General features: G+C 34.5%; 2 protein-coding genes and 1 non-coding gene across 4 annotated transcripts in view; all 3 read left to right on the plus strand.

Annotated features, from left to right (window-relative positions):
• The window catches only part of LOC144957983 (glycerol-3-phosphate dehydrogenase [NAD(+)], cytoplasmic-like), a 57,969-nt gene extending 46,488 nt beyond the window's left edge, over window positions 1-11,481 (plus strand). For both annotated transcript variants that reach the window (XM_078889552.1, XM_078889553.1), the window contains 2 exons: window positions 3,906-3,931; window positions 11,344-11,481. In XM_078889552.1, the coding sequence (XP_078745678.1) occupies window positions 3,906-3,930 (25 nt within the window). In that variant the 3' untranslated portion in view covers window position 3,931; window positions 11,344-11,481. The remainder of the gene's footprint in view (window positions 1-3,905; window positions 3,932-11,343) is intronic.
• Window positions 1-15,968, plus strand: part of LOC144957980 (arf-GAP with GTPase, ANK repeat and PH domain-containing protein 1-like) — a 184,330-nt gene extending 168,362 nt beyond the window's left edge. The window contains exon 22 of the transcript XR_013642285.1: window positions 15,944-15,968. The gene's annotated coding sequence lies outside the window, so the exon portion shown is untranslated. The remainder of the gene's footprint in view (window positions 1-15,943) is intronic.
• On the plus strand, window positions 2,683-2,839 carry LOC144958436 (5.8S ribosomal RNA). Its single transcript, XR_013642437.1, has one exon. It is a non-coding gene; the product is annotated as a 5.8S ribosomal RNA (ribosomal RNA).
• Window positions 15,969-16,540: the final 572 nt, after the last annotated feature.

Below are 16,540 nucleotides of genomic sequence, written 5' to 3' on the forward strand. Positions count from 1 at the left end.
TGAGTGTCCTTGGTTGTATTGCACATCGAGTCTATTCTATATTGAGATGCTACAGGCAGATTACCCAATCATTTTAAATTCTATTTCTTGATATAATCTGGGAATTTTTTTGATTTTTCTTTAGATATTAATCCTTTACAGGCAGAGGTCGATTTTACTCTGATTTTACAGAGAATGTTACAATTTTCTAGAACAGTATTAGTAACGCAAGGCAGCTGGGCTTCAGTGAAGACAGTTTGGCATCCTCTTGGTATACTAGTGTGATGTATGCCCGGGATGGCCAAAGCGATCCATTAGGGGTGATCATGTTGGTGAAGTTATGCTTGCAGTATTTTGCTGTATAAGCAAATGAATAATGAGAGCAATTACCCAACCAATCCATTCAACCCATTACCATTGCAGCTTCAGGCGTGTAGTAGATGTGACAAGTTTGGCATTTTCATTTCTATAGACTTGATAATTCAGAGTTCTATCAATTACAATTGTATATATGATTTCCTAACCTCACGATGGGAGTGAAGTCCACATAATTCGAAAGAAATTCAGATTTGTGATACGGTTGAGAAATTGATTGCACGGAAAGGATAAATCATCTCATTTATGCTCTCATCAGTGAATAGGGAATGAGATTAGCGGAAGAGTAGTGTCCCGTGATTGGACGTCACCTTACAGAGAGAACGTCAATTTGGTTTTGAAGTGTCTCAAGCCGCTTTCACCGGAAGCGAGGACGAGAGATGCATGCGCACAACCAACATGACGTTCTCTCTCTAATAACTTTTCCGCTGGTGACGTCACAGACTATGGGTGACGTCCAACCAAGAGACGCTACTCTTCCGCTAATCTCATTCCCTATACAGTGGCCTTTTCATTGGCATTGATATGGCCTAAATGGGTCTTGAGCGCATTGAAACATTTTAAATACAGACTAGTGGCCTTATTACGTGTTTCGTACGCATTTGAAACGTTTGTTTGATGAAAACGAATGGGGAAAATTTAATTTTTGCATGTAGATACAGTGTGTCTTATATTAATATATTCATTGCTCAAGATATATCTTGATTTTAATCTCTGTTGTGTCAACCATTTGATTGAATCACTGAAAATAAAAATGAAACAATGTACAAAAGCTAACACTAACATTCTTTTTTTCTTATATAAATTTCCATTAGCATGAACCTGTTCTAAAACCAAACTGTCAAAAGTAATTCATAAAACTAGACAAAGGGAACCCTATAATTATCTAGAAAAAAATATTGATCATCGGTGTTACAATCCTTTTGCAATGCGTTTTGTATAAAAGTGATTGGAAGATTTGAAGAAACTGATTTTTTTTTTCAATCAAACTTAGGTGCCTTATTTCCATAGTTGTTGATAAATGGACAAAAGTTGTTTTGAATGTTTGTTTGATTGATTTTTTGTTTGTTTTTTTCTTGTTTGTTTGTCTTTTTGTTGTTTTTTTTCTTGTTTGTTTGTTTTTTGTTTTTCTTTTCTTTTAATTTTTTTTTTTCTGGTTATTTGTCGTCTTTGTAATATATTTATTCCAATTTTGTCCAGCCAGGCTGTTCATGAGATAAATATCTATAGAAATAGCTGTGTGTGTGTCTGATAAGTTGAATCTTTTTTTTTTTTTTCGCACAAAATTGAATTTGTGATATTCCAGATTGCGAATGGGATTGTTTTTTGTTTTTTTGTTTGTTTTTTTTCTTTCTTTTTTTTGTTATTTCTTCTATAAAGTGGTTTACATTTTTTAAGGGTATGCAACGTAATTGAAGAGTCTATTTTGCTATTAGGCATTGTGTTATTAACATGTCATTGCTCATATATTGGGCAGGAGATGTGAAGCCACGTCTTGATAGGAATACAAAGTTCTCATATACATGACTGAATTCTTTCAGTCTTTGTTGGTTTGGAGATAAGTCGGTTATTTTAATAGCCATAATCTTCATAAATTAGTCATTTTTAAATTATTTAATTCATTGTTGTAGAACGTAGCCTATATAGTCTATATATCTATTGTAAATATGATGATTGTCATTACATATTTAATATGTAGGATTTGAATCTTGGAGATTCATGTGTCACCATTTTATTTTATTTTATTTTATAACCAATCCCTTTTGAAATGAAATCCAAAGAAATAAAACCCCTTATAACTAAGGAGATGAACCGCTGTTGCATCATGCCTTCAATTTTTTGTTTTTTCAAGTCCATACCTGTCTCAGAATATTTTTTATTGGGAAATTTCAAGGGTTTTGTTTTGTGATTCCTAAACTAAAGAGTTATAGTAAAGTCCTGTGATTTGTCTTGTGATTTGGAATTTTATAATATGGATTTTTAATTCGTGTGATCTCTATAGTATTTTCCAAGCAAATGTATAGAGAATTCTGAGAAAATGCCAGCCGGCGCTGTGTAGACCATGAGCGTAGGAGTCTTCATGTCCGGGTCGGTCTTCCTGAGAGTTGGGCCGTGAACTCGGAATGCCACATGTGAACCTTCTGTAGGATCACGTCCGATTTCGTTTGCCCCAACCCCCAGGCCTGCCAGCCCGACGGGAGAAGGTTAAACACTGTCCGGTGAGGCCGGGCTGCTCCCTAGTGGGGGAGCGGTCCAGGCCGATAAACCGCGTTGCGCAGCGCCGCGCAACGCTTCCCGTCGTTTGGCCCTTAGCGAGAGAAAAAATACAACCTTTGGCGGTGGATCACTCGGCTCGCGCGTCGATGAAGAGTGCGGCCAGCCGTATTGAGTTGTGTGAACTGCAGCTGCCTCATTGAACATCGACATCTTGAACGCAAATTGCGGCCGTGGACGTAAATCACCGGCCACGTCCGTATGAGGGTCGGCCCTACGACGTCGCCGCTGGTCTTCTCGGACCTTCCATATTCAACAACTGTATTATTAGTCATTCTCTTGGGGTATATTTTCTTTATTTATGTGATAATTTATTTGTGATTTTTCCTCACAGTTGGAAATTTGAAATCGGAAAAATTTAGGAGTAGACACTGGGGCAAAAAGTTGCCAGGATGTCTCACCCCTCCCCATCCACCACCCTGTATATTAATCTGCTTTATCAGATACTTTTTTCTACACTACTAGTCATTATGTTGGTTTTTGCCTTGCTTCTTTTTCATCCATAATTTGTTCGATCCCTTCAGATTTTTTCCAACGATTCAAGTGTGTTTAATCTTTGATCCTTTTGATTCAAATTACAATATAAATATACTTTCTAATCCTCTTTTTTTCTCTCCCTCTAAATCATGTAGATTGGACGAATTATCATTATTTTAAAATTAAAATCATGAATTAGAGGTTGTCTTATGTATTTTACTACCTGTGTGTTTAATTTTTGAATTGATGCATTAGAGACTTTGGTTTTGTCTATTGGGTGTCTATTAGCATTGAATTTGGAATGATTTTACCGTGTTGTTTTTGGTGGCTATTTTTTATTTTTTGGTAGTGAGAATGGAGTGAGAAGTTGTATGGTGGTTACTTGTGGTTCATTATATTTAAATCCGTTCGCTTTTGGTCGGAAAACACTATAATTTATTAGAATCAATTTACTTTTTTTTCCCTCTCAATTCCATCATTGATCATTTTTGTCCCTTTTTTAAAAGAATATATCCACTTTTGTAATCAAAGCTAATAAATATATCTGTTTATATTAAATGCCCATCATTGAAATTAAAATTATCCATTTATTATCTGTTAGTGACAGTAACAATCATAAATAAACTTAAGGTTCTTTGTAAGAAATTGGTTTTGTTTCTCATTTTTATGTTATTTAATTGACTTTTGGTGTTTCATTCTCTTTATTTATCATCTTTTTTTTCTTTTTCTTTTCTTTTCTTTTTTTTTTTTTCCTTTTTAAAAAAAAAATTAATTAATTTATTTATTTATTTTTAACGCAGGGATCCACCTCCAGCTTTGTTATAAGGTAATTTATAGCATGATTGAAAGAGTGGGATGACATACCTGTACATAACCATTTTGCTTCCCCACAAATACTTATTTATTTATATATATATAATTTTATCTTGCTTATATTTATCTCAAGAAATTCGAAAGCTAACATTTTATTGTGGATTGATGACCTTTGTCATGAATATGATCTTGCAATGGAGTGTCTTTGTACTGTCGTGCACTAACAAAATACATTTTTTGACTAAATTTGGCCAGAAAATTATTACTTTATATATTGATTGGTTAAGATGACCTCCCACATATCAACAACAACAAAGAAAAATAACACCAGGATTTTGACTATTTTACCAAAGTGAGAGGTCATCTAACTGGTATCTAACTGTCAGTGCATGACATAATCAGCCGGAATGTGAAAATTTTTGATTTTGCATTGAAAATTTTTATTTTTCATTTTCTGAAAGAAAATGCTCACTAGAGCATTTTAATCTTTATTCAAAGTAAATTGGGTGATTTTTGATGAAGTTATGATCAGATATATGGGAAAAGTATCCAGCAACTTCTCTAAAATTTCATACCTTTTCAACTTGTCTAGCTGTAAAAAATATTTCGAAGTGAAATTAAGCTTTGATTTTTCCCGAAGATGTACAAAAAGGGTTGATTTAATCATTTATGACAAGAATTCGTTTTTGATTTTTAAAAAAATTTGACCTTCTAACTAAACTTGGCACTATCTAAGTTCAAACCTTTTCGCCACCCGACTGATTATGTCATGCACTGTAACATACGTGACCCATCAACTCAAACCAGTATTATGTTGGGATAATTTACTTACTTATTCCTCAATGGTGTTTCATTAACCCATAATTTTGCCAGTGGTTTCTGTCTCTCGTCAGGTTTCAAACCTTCCCCCAGGTCCAACCAAAGGATGTCATTTCTCTTTCTACCGACTTTTTCCTTGTCTCCAGTTAGTGGACTTTCCCTGTTACAATTTCCGGGATAATTTTGATGTTGAAATTTCCCGTTTTAATTTATAATATGAGGTCTTGACATCCCATATTTCAGCTGGTCATCTATTTCTACTCTTTAACATTTATAGTGTTTTGTTCACTTTCAAGGGCTGTAGAAGGTTCTCTAATTTTTCTAAAATCAATGATCAATTCTTTTATTTTAACAACATTTAACTCTGAAAAAGTTATTCTCACACCAGTTGACAAAGCTGGTTATCTTGTCTCTGTGAGTCATTTAATTATCATTCGATTTTAAACCTTGGAAGACTCTTATCATCATGGGTGGGGATCCTGACCTCCCATAGCGGGCAGGGAGGTACATACTGTGTCTTCTATCCCCTTATGTCTGTTTTCCAACATGCTTTCTGTCTTTGTCTTGGAATGAGATTACTTGGTTTTTTTCCTGGCCCTGGTCGGAGTCCTGCCTGGGAGGGAAACAGTCGAATGCATAGTTATTGTTTTGGGAGATGATATTTTTTTCCTTGTAAATCATCTCTCTGTTATGTATTATTATTTTTATTTTGAATGTATAATGTAAGCATTTGAGTGTGTTCCTCTTTGTTGGATTTTGTGCTTGTGTCTGGATTAGACTTGTAGGTGATTTCAAACTAAGTACATTGGTGGTATGCTCTTGGAATCTACATCTGATCCCTATTTGTTCCCAGTTCCCCTTTGTCTTACTTTTTCTTGGGTGCTTTAATTGTAATTCTAGAACTTTTTACTATCCCATTTTCTTCCTTTCTACTGGCGCTGATATAACCTAAATGTGTTGCAAGCGCCGTAAAACCCTTAAAAACAAACAAACAAACAAACTCTTATCATCAGAAAATTTTCTTGAGAATGAATAGAGTTTCTCAAATTAAGATGATTTTAAATTTTGTAATCATGATAAAGTTAACTTGATATTTTGTATTTTTACATCTGGTCCACCCTCATCCTGACATAATACTAAACTGATGCGGCGAGTCATAAATAAAGTTTTTTAAAATTCTGGCCAAACTGAATAAGGTGTTTTTTTCAATGTACGACAGTAATGTCTATATAGAGGTGGATCCAAGATGCCATGTCATTTCCCCTTCATTACAAAGATTTTGTTATTTTGGCAAGAATTTCAAGAAATTAACTTGATAAGAATAATTGTTTTCTCTGTGACACTTTTGGTGCGTTTGAGGAAATGTATTCAAGTTTTGAGTTTCTTTTATCAAAGTTTTTAGTATTAGTATTAACTGAACAATACTACCGACAACATTACACACACTCTTCTTACGGATTTTGTCCATGCAGAACAAGTGTAACAGTGATGACTTTTGTTTTCATTTTCTATTTCACCCAAATATTTTTTAAAATTAGTTTTAAAAAATTAGTTTTCAGCAATAACAGTAAACTATCTAACTTCAACTTTCATTTCATTATATAGATATATTCTTTCTATAGCTTGTAAAACTAGCATGGCAAATAGTCGTTTAATTCTAATTTTTAGAATTGATAAAAATAATAGAATATCATGTACTTGATGTGACATTTTTTAAGGAATACGAATTACACTTGGTACAAGTTGGTTTATCATTTTTTCTTTTTATCTTGGTTTTATATTTGTACTCGCTGAAAACTTTAACGTTTATTGGTTGAATACACAGCTACAGTCAAACTGTATGAGGGAGTCTAGTGGTCTAGTGGTATGAAACTCGCTTTCCGATCGGAAGGTCCTGCGTTCGAGCCTCGCTCAGCGCATAGTTGAGTCCTTGGAAAAGACTCTTTACTCACATTCTCTCACCGTACTCAGGTGTAAAATGAGTACCTGGCCGTTAACAGCGTTGTCTTTGTCCGAAAAATTGTAATATCGCCTAACAGGCGACATGTCCCGTCCTGCTTGTTAAATGTTGCTGTTGGTCAGGGACCCCTTGTAAAGCACTTTGAGCACATTTAGTGGATATTGCGCTATATAAAAGCTCAATTATTTTTTTTAGTCTACCGAGACACACCTGATATTTTTTGCCGTGAGAATAAATGACAACATTTAACGACTCTCCATTTACAAAGAAGATGAATACATAGGTATGAATGATATGTGACCAAAAAAAAAAAAAAGAAGGAAGAAAAGATGAGAAAGGAAATCAAATGAAATGTTTCAAAATGGTCTGTGTGTACAAAGGATCAAACCAAATACATTTTGCTATTTTGGGTAATTTAATTGTATGAAGTCATAACTCTGACAGGCAATCAGGTGGCGATACGGCCAGACGAATAAGATTGCTTGAATTCCTCTTTGGCATCCCTTTGTCTGGGTGGGGTTCCTGACCTCCCACAGTGGGCAGGGAGGTACATACTACGACTTCTATCCCCCTATATCTGTTTTCCAACTTGCTCTCTGTCTTTGTCTTGGAATGAGATTATGACCCTGGCTGGGAGGGAAACAGTCAAATGTATAGTTAGTTTTGGGAGATGATATTTTTTTCCTTGTAATGCACCGTATTATTTTTCCTTTTACATATGTATGATTTGTAAACAATTGAGTGTGTTCCTCTTGGCAGGGACCTGTGCTTGTGTCTGGATGAGACATTTAGTGATCTCAAACTAAGTACACTGTTAGTGTCCGGATGAGACTTATAGGTGATTTCAAACTGAGTACATTGGTGGTATGCTCTTGGAATCTACATCTGATCCTTATTTGTTCCCAGTTCCCCTATGTCTTACTTTTTCTTTGGTGCTTTAATTTTAATTCTAGAACTTTTTACTATCCCATTTTCTTCCTTTTTACTGTCACTGATATAACCTAAATGTGTTGCAAGCGCCTTAAAACCCTTAAAAACAAACAAACAAATAAACAGCATCCTTTGTACCGTCATTAAGAAGAGAGCCTAACTTCTATACTAGCTTTATGATTTGTACAACGGCTGATAGTCAACACCGTCCTAAAGTATCACAATGCATGATGACAATCATCAAAATAGAATTTAAAAAATGAGATATCATTAGTTTTAGTGTTAAATAAAACAAATGATCCCATTACTATTCACTTTCTGTTGAGAGTCGTTACATTGCATTGTGAAGTTTTTTTTTTAGTCAATGTCAAGGGCTGCTACGTAATACCAGAAACGAGTGGAAACAATGAAACGACGACAGTTATGGAAAGTTGGCAGCAGCGGAGAGTGAACCAGGGACTATGGGAGGTGGATATCAGAGGGAAATGAACCTGGGAATATGGGAGATGGATACCAGTGGGAAACGAGTGGAAATAACCAGAAACGGCGGGAAAGAAGATTGTGTATTGATGCTATGCGCTGAGTTTCCAGTATTACATAGCACTCGTGTCAAGCTATGAGTTTACGAGGGCTAAGGGCTTGCTCATGGATTCTTTCATTCTTTTCGTTAAAAAAGTCCGTAAAGTCATTAAAATTAGCTCATGAAATGAATAAAGGGATTTTTTAAAATGTTGGATAGTCCCCTATCTCTACCCAGACACATGAAATGTAAGAAAGATTATGGATTATGATTTCAATGCAAATTTGGTCACATTGTTAAGAGAATTTTTTTTTTCTTCCGTTACTCATTTCATAAACTTTAAATGGAATAACATACATCACTGCTAATTGGATTGTATTAAGGACAACTGGGCTTTCCCATATTTTTTAAAACTCACATTTTCACCTTCTTTTACTAGATATGTCCAAGTCAAGTTTTGTTCTGAACACTACGTCATTGTTTCATGTTAACCCTTATGATATTGAAAAATAAATGATCTATAAATAAAAACACTCCAATGTTTGGAAACTCATTTTTATAGCACGGGATAGCCAATTTGTCTTTAAAACCGACCAATTATTACTCTTGTGATGCTATTTTTAAGATATTTGATTTCTCTCTCACTTATTCTCTGTATTCAGTGCAGCCAACCTTACATAAAAATGAACATTCTTGTGCAATATTGTTCATTTGACACTTATACGAATTTTGCTATAAATCTCATGCATTTAGATTTTTTTTAAATCAGACACTTTTAGTATATACTTATTTGTTTCATGACCCATAAGGTCGTATTGGGAATTCAATAAAATTTTATCTGGATGGTTCATTTCGAATGTATATGTCACTTCTGGAAGTCAATACTTTGTATATCATCAATAAATACTAAGTTCATTCATTAATTTAAAAATCGATTATATATTGCTCGTATGGTAGAATTGGCCATCGTCAGAATTTCTGGGTCGGATTCCTGGCCTCCCATAGTGGGCAGAGGGCAGGCAGGAACTTACTTTGTCTTTTATCCCCTTATAGCTGTTTTTCAACATGCTTTCTGTCTTTGTCTTGGGATGAGATTACTTGGTTTTGTCCTGGCCATTACCCTAGCTGGGAGGGAAACAGTCAAATGTATAGTTAGGGTTTTGGGAGATGATATTTGTTTTCTTGTAAATCATCTCTCTGTTATGCATTGTATTATAATGATTTGTAAACATTTGAGTGGAATCTTCATCTGTTCCCTATTTGAACTAATGTCCTCTGCCTTCCTTTTTCTTGGGTACTCATTGTAATTCTGGAACATTTTACTATTCCAATTTCTCCCATAGCGGACAGGGAGGTACACACTGTGTCTTCTATCCCCTTATACTGTTTTCCAACATGCTTTCTGTCTTTGTTTTGGCATGAGATTACTTTTTTTTTCCTGGCCCTGGTCGGAGTCCTGGCTGGGAGGGAAACAGTCAAATGCATAGTTATTGTTTTGGGAGATGATATTTTTTTCCTTGTAAATCATCTCTCTGTTATGTATTAGTATATGTGTTATTTTTAAATGTATAATGTAAGCATTTGAGTGTGTTCCTCTTTGTTGGATTTTGTTCTTGTGTCCGGATGAGACTTATAGGTGATCTCAAACTAAGTACATTGGTGATATGCTCTTGGAATCTACATCTGATCCCTATTTGTTCCCAGTTCCCCTATGTCTTACTTTCTCTTGGATGCTTCAATTGTAATTCTAGAACTTTTTACTATCCCATTTTCTTCCTTTTTTACTGGCGCTGATATAACCTAAATGTGTTGCAAGCGCCGTAAAACCCTTAAAAACAAAAACAAAAACAAGCTATCCCAATTTCTTCCTTTTTACTGGCGCTGATATGACCTTAATGTGTTGCAAGCGCCGTAAAACCCTTAAAAACAAAAACAAAAACAAGCTATTCCAATTTCTTCCTTTTTACTGGCGCTGATATAACCTAAATGTGTTGCAAGCGCCGTAAAACCCTTAAAAACAAACAAAACAAACATCAGAATTGTAGCGATCGTTTTTGTTTTAGGATTGTATACAAGTTTAACATTTTTATGGGCCAGGGTTGGCAGCACTGGTATTATGTATAAGTAGATATCTCATTTTTATCTATTCAGATTAGAAACTAACAATATAGTGACTGTTTATCTTTTAACTACCATAATAACTGCTTCCTAATCACAACCAGTTTGTGTCCTGTGTGAAAAATAGCCACTGAATCTAATCAGTATATATATACATATATATATATATATATATTATATATATAATATATATATATATATATATATATATATATATATATATATATATATATATATTATATATATATTATATATATATATATATATATATATATATATATATATATATATATATATATATATATATGTATATATATACTGATTAGATTCAGTGGCTATTTTTCACCAGGTTTGAAATTGATCTTAGTTTGGATTCGATTCACCACATTGACAATGGAATGGGGGTGGCAAATCCACATCATTATAATTATGGAGGAAATCTTCCAAAAGTTTTAATCCAAATATCCTATTTATTTTCCACGTAACTCACTGGACCAAACAACACACTTTTCAAATTATTGAGGTTCATCAGCTTCCTCCAGCAGTTTGCATTTGTGATCCTTTTCTTAATTTTTAATTCAGTAAATTCAAGGTTTTGTTAGAGACTCTATAAGATATACTTTTCCATATTATGTGTTTATATTTATAGACCATTCAATAGGGAACAAAAGTGTGATGTCAACAACAAAAAACTGGTTCCAATCTCAATGGAAGTGTAAAACCACTCATCCGGAGGACTGGATCACAATTACCTTGTGTAATTGATCTGGTTTCAGAGTGATGGCATCTTATTTTCTAGTCTCAAATGCTGGTCATCAATAACGATCATCCATCCTCGCTCTTTTGTGTCCCGTTATCCTAAGAAACTGCCTTATACATCCTGCTAATAAAATAGTTATGCCAACCTATGGTTCAATTTATTACCTATTCATTATTAATCCTCCGAAGGACTGGTAACATAACACTTCTAAGGATTTTGGAACTGGAAGAGTAGATTGTGTGACTTCACGACTTCTCTGCTCACATTGATAAACAGGATATAATATAATGTGTCTGCTTTATTTGTTTTTGTTCATAGCTGAAAAAGACCCAAACCCAACATGTATCCTGTACCTTCTCCCGCGAATGTCGTGCAGTCAGACTAAAGACGACACCGACCACGACTGTGACTGTGATAGTCATACAAGTATCTTTTACATCCATTTTTTTCAGCTTATCGTTTTGCTGTCATTATTGCCTTAGCAATTTCATGTTTTGGATCAGAGTAACATTATTATTATTATTATTATTATTATTATTATTATTATTATTATTATTATTATTATTATTATTATTATTATTATTATTATTATTATTATTGTTATTATTATTATTATTATACATGTACATCATTTCCTTTAATTCAGTGCAAATGATTTGGTGAATCCATCGCTATTTGTCATAATTTAATCTCAAAATATCCTTGTTTAAAAATAGCCAATTCCAATCAAAACATGAAAGAGATTCATCATCTGCAGCAATTAGCTCTGTTTTTGGTACTAGCGTGAATGACCAATCTGAATACTCCTCGCTCTAGTGCTTGATGGTCTCATCCATGCAGTAATCTTGTCTAGCATTTTTTGTACAATTCCTTTCTAGACTTTCTTCTCATTCTCTGCTGGTTGCTTTCAATTTATTAAAACAGTCTCTTTGCATTGTGTGACCAAAGAGCACACTGAAATTATCAGAAGTCAGTTATAGCACTTTGAGATCCTAGAACAGAAGACACTTTAGCCAAATGGATGTTCGTGTAAAGTTAACCAAAGAAGTGGATTTGCCTTTATTTTAAAAATATAAATCATTTGGTTTACCTGTGATTGGTAATGACGAGAATCTTTACATGTATCAATGTCAGAAATATCTCTAGACCCACAAAAATATTTGCTTTAATGGAGATTTCTGTTTTATTTATAAACTAGCATCTCCTTGCCTTACAGTTTGACTAATAACTTTAACATCATCTTCCTTTCTCTGAAATGACATGAAAATGTTAGGGGTCTCCCTAACTCCGAAAAACAAACATATGAAATAAACATAATATAATAACAATTATAAAGAACGCGGGGTTAGGGGGTACAAACCTCGACCAACATTGGACATTGACTGTAAGAAATGACAGCAAACGACTTGAGTATGATAACATTATGTATCCTTTTATTACATAATAATTTAGTTTTTCATTTCATGCAACAATATTATGATTTCTATTCAAAGTCTGCGTTTCAACTAGTCTTGTTTTCTATACAGTAGAACCAGTGATAACTTAAATTTATTTAAACCTCTTTTTTAAAGAATGATTTTGAAATTTTGAGATGTTCAGTTTGAATATCAAATGATTTGTTTTGAAATTATCATTATGCTAATAATGATTTACCTTTATAAACAAATATGCCACAATGAGCGGATGGTGGGCGCTTGCGATAGGTCTTCTGTCCCTCTGTTTTTGTCTCTCTTTTACTTGGTTTTGCCAAACCCTGACTGAAAAAAAACACCTCACTTAGGGGAAATATTCAGATGCAAATGAATTTTTTTTTTCTGTGAGAGAAGATATATTTTTCCCATCAAATCATTTCGCTTGAGGGACTACTAGTATTATAGAGTATCTAAGTATCTCCCCTGGGTGGGTGGGGTCTTTTGACCTTCCATGGTGGGTAGGAGGTCACTTGCTATGTCTTCTATCCCCCTATATCTGTTTTCTGACTTTCTCTCTGTCTTTGTATTGGAATGGAATTACTTAGTTCTGTCCTGTCCCTTGCTGAAGTCCTCGGCTGAGAGGGAAACAGTCAAATGTATAATATTGGTTTTGGGGGATTATATTTTTTTCCCTTGTAGATCGTTTATGTAATGATAGTTTATTTATTGTTTTGAATACATCTTGTAACCATTTGAGTGTATTCTTCTTAGTCTTAGTGATATCCTGTGCTGGTGTCCTGATGAAACTTTTAGGTTATCTCAAACTAAGTACATTGATGGTATGCTATTGGAAACTACATCTGTTCCCTATTTGAGCCATTCCCCTTTGTCTTACTTTTTTCTTCTATACTTTTTTTACTTTCCCCATTATCTTCCTTTTTGCTGGCACTGATATGACCTATATGTGTCTTAAAACCCTTAAAAACAATCACGTGTATCTTCCTATTGATGAGAATCCCACGCTATCGTCTGTGTAGTGTGAGGCTTTGGGTATCCTCTTACCATGCTCAGGAGTAGATTACTGGAATAGATTGCTGGTTAATAGACAGTTTTTACACTAAATATACATGAGTTTTTACACTAAATATACATGTATAATGTAAGCATTTGAGTGTTTTCTTCTTTGTTGGATCTTGTGCTTGTGTCAGGTTGAGACTTATAGGTGATCTGAAACTAAGTACATTGATTGTATACTCTTGGATTCTACATCTGATCCCTATTTGTTCCCAGTTCCTCTTTCTCTTGGGTGCTTTAATTTTAATTCCAGAACTTTTTACTATCCCATTTTCTTTCTTTGTACTGGCGCTGATATGACCTAAATGTGTTGCAAGCGCCGTAAAACCATTAAAAACAAACAAACATTTATGTTCTTTTGAATAAGTGTAATTTTATTTATTATCTCCATACTAGACTAGTGTGACAAAGAGTGCATTGTTAATAATTGAATATTATGTAACATTTTAAAATATCTAAACAATTTCTTGGGAAATAACATTTTTTAAAAAATCAAATAATATTGTTTATTATACGCACGCACTATATTTCATGTGTAAAGCAATTTTTCACTAGATTTAAATTAGATCTATATGTTAACAAAATATCACTACCTTGATATTTGTCAATATTGATGAATTGCACAAAGAAATCAGATGTAGAGCTCAAAAAGAAAAGAAAACAAAACAAACAAACAAATCCTTATATCATCTGGTGTTTATCCGCGTTAGGGTCAAAGGTCAAAATAATATTAATTATGTAAAAAGAAGTGATCATGATGTCATTACGTTATAAGTAGAAGTCATCTTTCTCTTGAATCTCATTTACACCAAAGAATGATAATAACATCAATAACAATCTTTTTTTTTTTCTCATTATGCTCTTTGCAAAATGGCCTTAATAAATTTAGTTAATTTTTAATCACAATTGTATTGATATCTATTTCCTCCGACATTTTTCCGGTTGTGAGATGTGTGGGTTTTTGTTTTATTTTTTTTTATATTGCAGCATCGTCCGTGCATCATTAGAAAAAAAACCCAGAACCTAATCATTACTTTATTTTGTCGTCATCATTTCTCCGATTGTGACCACCGTTTCTTTGTTGATTCTTTTTCTTTTATCAATTTAGAACCGATCGTGTTGAAACAACTGTTTTTGTTGTTATGCGAGTGTACAATATGAAAGTTATTATTCTTTACTGTAGACTGTATTACAAGTCTATTTGTATTTCACTGTTTTCCCAGGGATACGTTTTATCTGTCGAGAAATAAATAAATAATAAAATAATGATATTGAAGTCGTTGAACTCAATTCTATTTGTATATATTTATATGCCTTTAGAGATTAAAATCTAGGTCTCTTTGTTTCAAATATCTATGTCCTTTGCTTTTTTCTTCTTTTTTTTTCTTTTTTTTTTTTTGTTGGTATCCGTAACAATTCATCTCTGCACATTTTTTACGACTTGTAGTAGACTCTTCTGACCTTCCAAGATGGACGGAGAGGTCACTTGCTGTGTCTACTATCCCCCCTATGATAATATATATTTTTCCTTACCAGGTTGCTATCCGTCTTTCTTCTTCTTCTTCTTCTTCTTCTTCTTCTTCTTCTTCTTCTTCTTCTTCTTCTTCTTCTTCTTCTTCTTCTTCTTCTTCTTCTTTTCCCCCCTTTTAAGACCGTAACCGCCGTAACTTCAAATCACTTCAGTATATCACGATCGATTTGATATAAAATTTGAAATAATCCAATGGAGAAATCATAGAAATTTGTCGATTTAAAACCAGAGCAAGATTGAAGCGACTGGCTGACAGTACAGACCCATTTCACTTCTGAGCTGCATGTAGACTACAAACTTTTGGAGCGTGTGCTGTTGAACCGATGGGGGCCGGTTCTAGACGCTGCCCTGCCTCCAGACCAGGCTGGCTTCAGGGAAGGAATGTGCACCACGAAGCAGGTCATTCTGGGTGGGGATCCTGACCTCCCATAGCGGGCAGGGAGGTACATACTATGTCTTCTATCCCCCTATGTCTGTTTTCCAACATGCTTTCTGTCTTTGCCTTGGAATGAGATTACTTGGTTTTGTCCTGGCCCTGGCCGGATACCTTGGCTGGGAGGGAGACAGTCAAATGTATAGTTAGTTTTGGGAGATGATATTTTTTTCCTTGTAAATCATCTCTCTGTTATGCACACTATTATGTTTTTTTTATGTATTATATATGATTTGTAAACATCTGAGTGTATTCCTCTTAGTGGGGATCTGTGTCTGTGTCTGGATGAGACTTTTAGGTGATCTCAATTTAAGTACACTGATAGTGTGCTCTTGGAATCTACATCTGTTCCCTTTTGTCCCCTTTGTCCGTCTTATTCTGGGATGCTTTAATTGTAATTCTAGAACTTTTTACTATCCCATTTTTTTCCTTTTTACTGGCGCTGATATGACTTTAATGTGTTGCAAGCGCCGTAAAACCCTCAAAAACAAAATAGAAGCAGGTCATTGTCCTTACAGTGCTTAGTGGAGCAGGGTTCGAAAGGAAACTGCAAACTGGTGCTGTATTTATATATCTATCAGTGGCGTACGATGCGGTCTGGTGCGAAAGGTTAATGTTCAAACGCAAAAATCATAAGGTGCAAAAAGACCTTGAAGTTATTCTCTTCAATATTAAGTGAAAGACAATTCCACGTCGCCCTGGGAGACACCTCGAGCAAAGTCATGAAACTAAGGAGTGGGGTCCCTCATGGATCTGTTCTGGTGCCAATTTTGTATAATGTCTACATTAGCGACATGCCGAACACTTCCTCCTTGAAGCTGGGATACGGAGACGACTGAGCGCTCGTTACCAAGAGTAAGTTGTGGACCCGTCTCGAGGGTGTGTACTCAATGAGTACGTCACCAGACTCAAATCCTACTTTGACAAGTGGTACCTGAAAATGAAAACTTCAAAAACCGTAGCTACTGCATTTCACCTATGCCGCAGCCTTATCTATCGGGTTCATATCAAAGGAATTGCCCGGAAGATAGAGAAACGCAACAGTCTTCTGATAAAGCTAGCGGG

This window comes from Berghia stephanieae, chromosome 12 (assembly GCF_034508935.2).
Source record: "Berghia stephanieae isolate SIO BIC M18660-M18661 chromosome 12, UCSD_Bste_1.3, whole genome shotgun sequence".
NCBI classification, from domain to species: domain Eukaryota; kingdom Metazoa; phylum Mollusca; class Gastropoda; order Nudibranchia; family Aeolidiidae; genus Berghia; species Berghia stephanieae.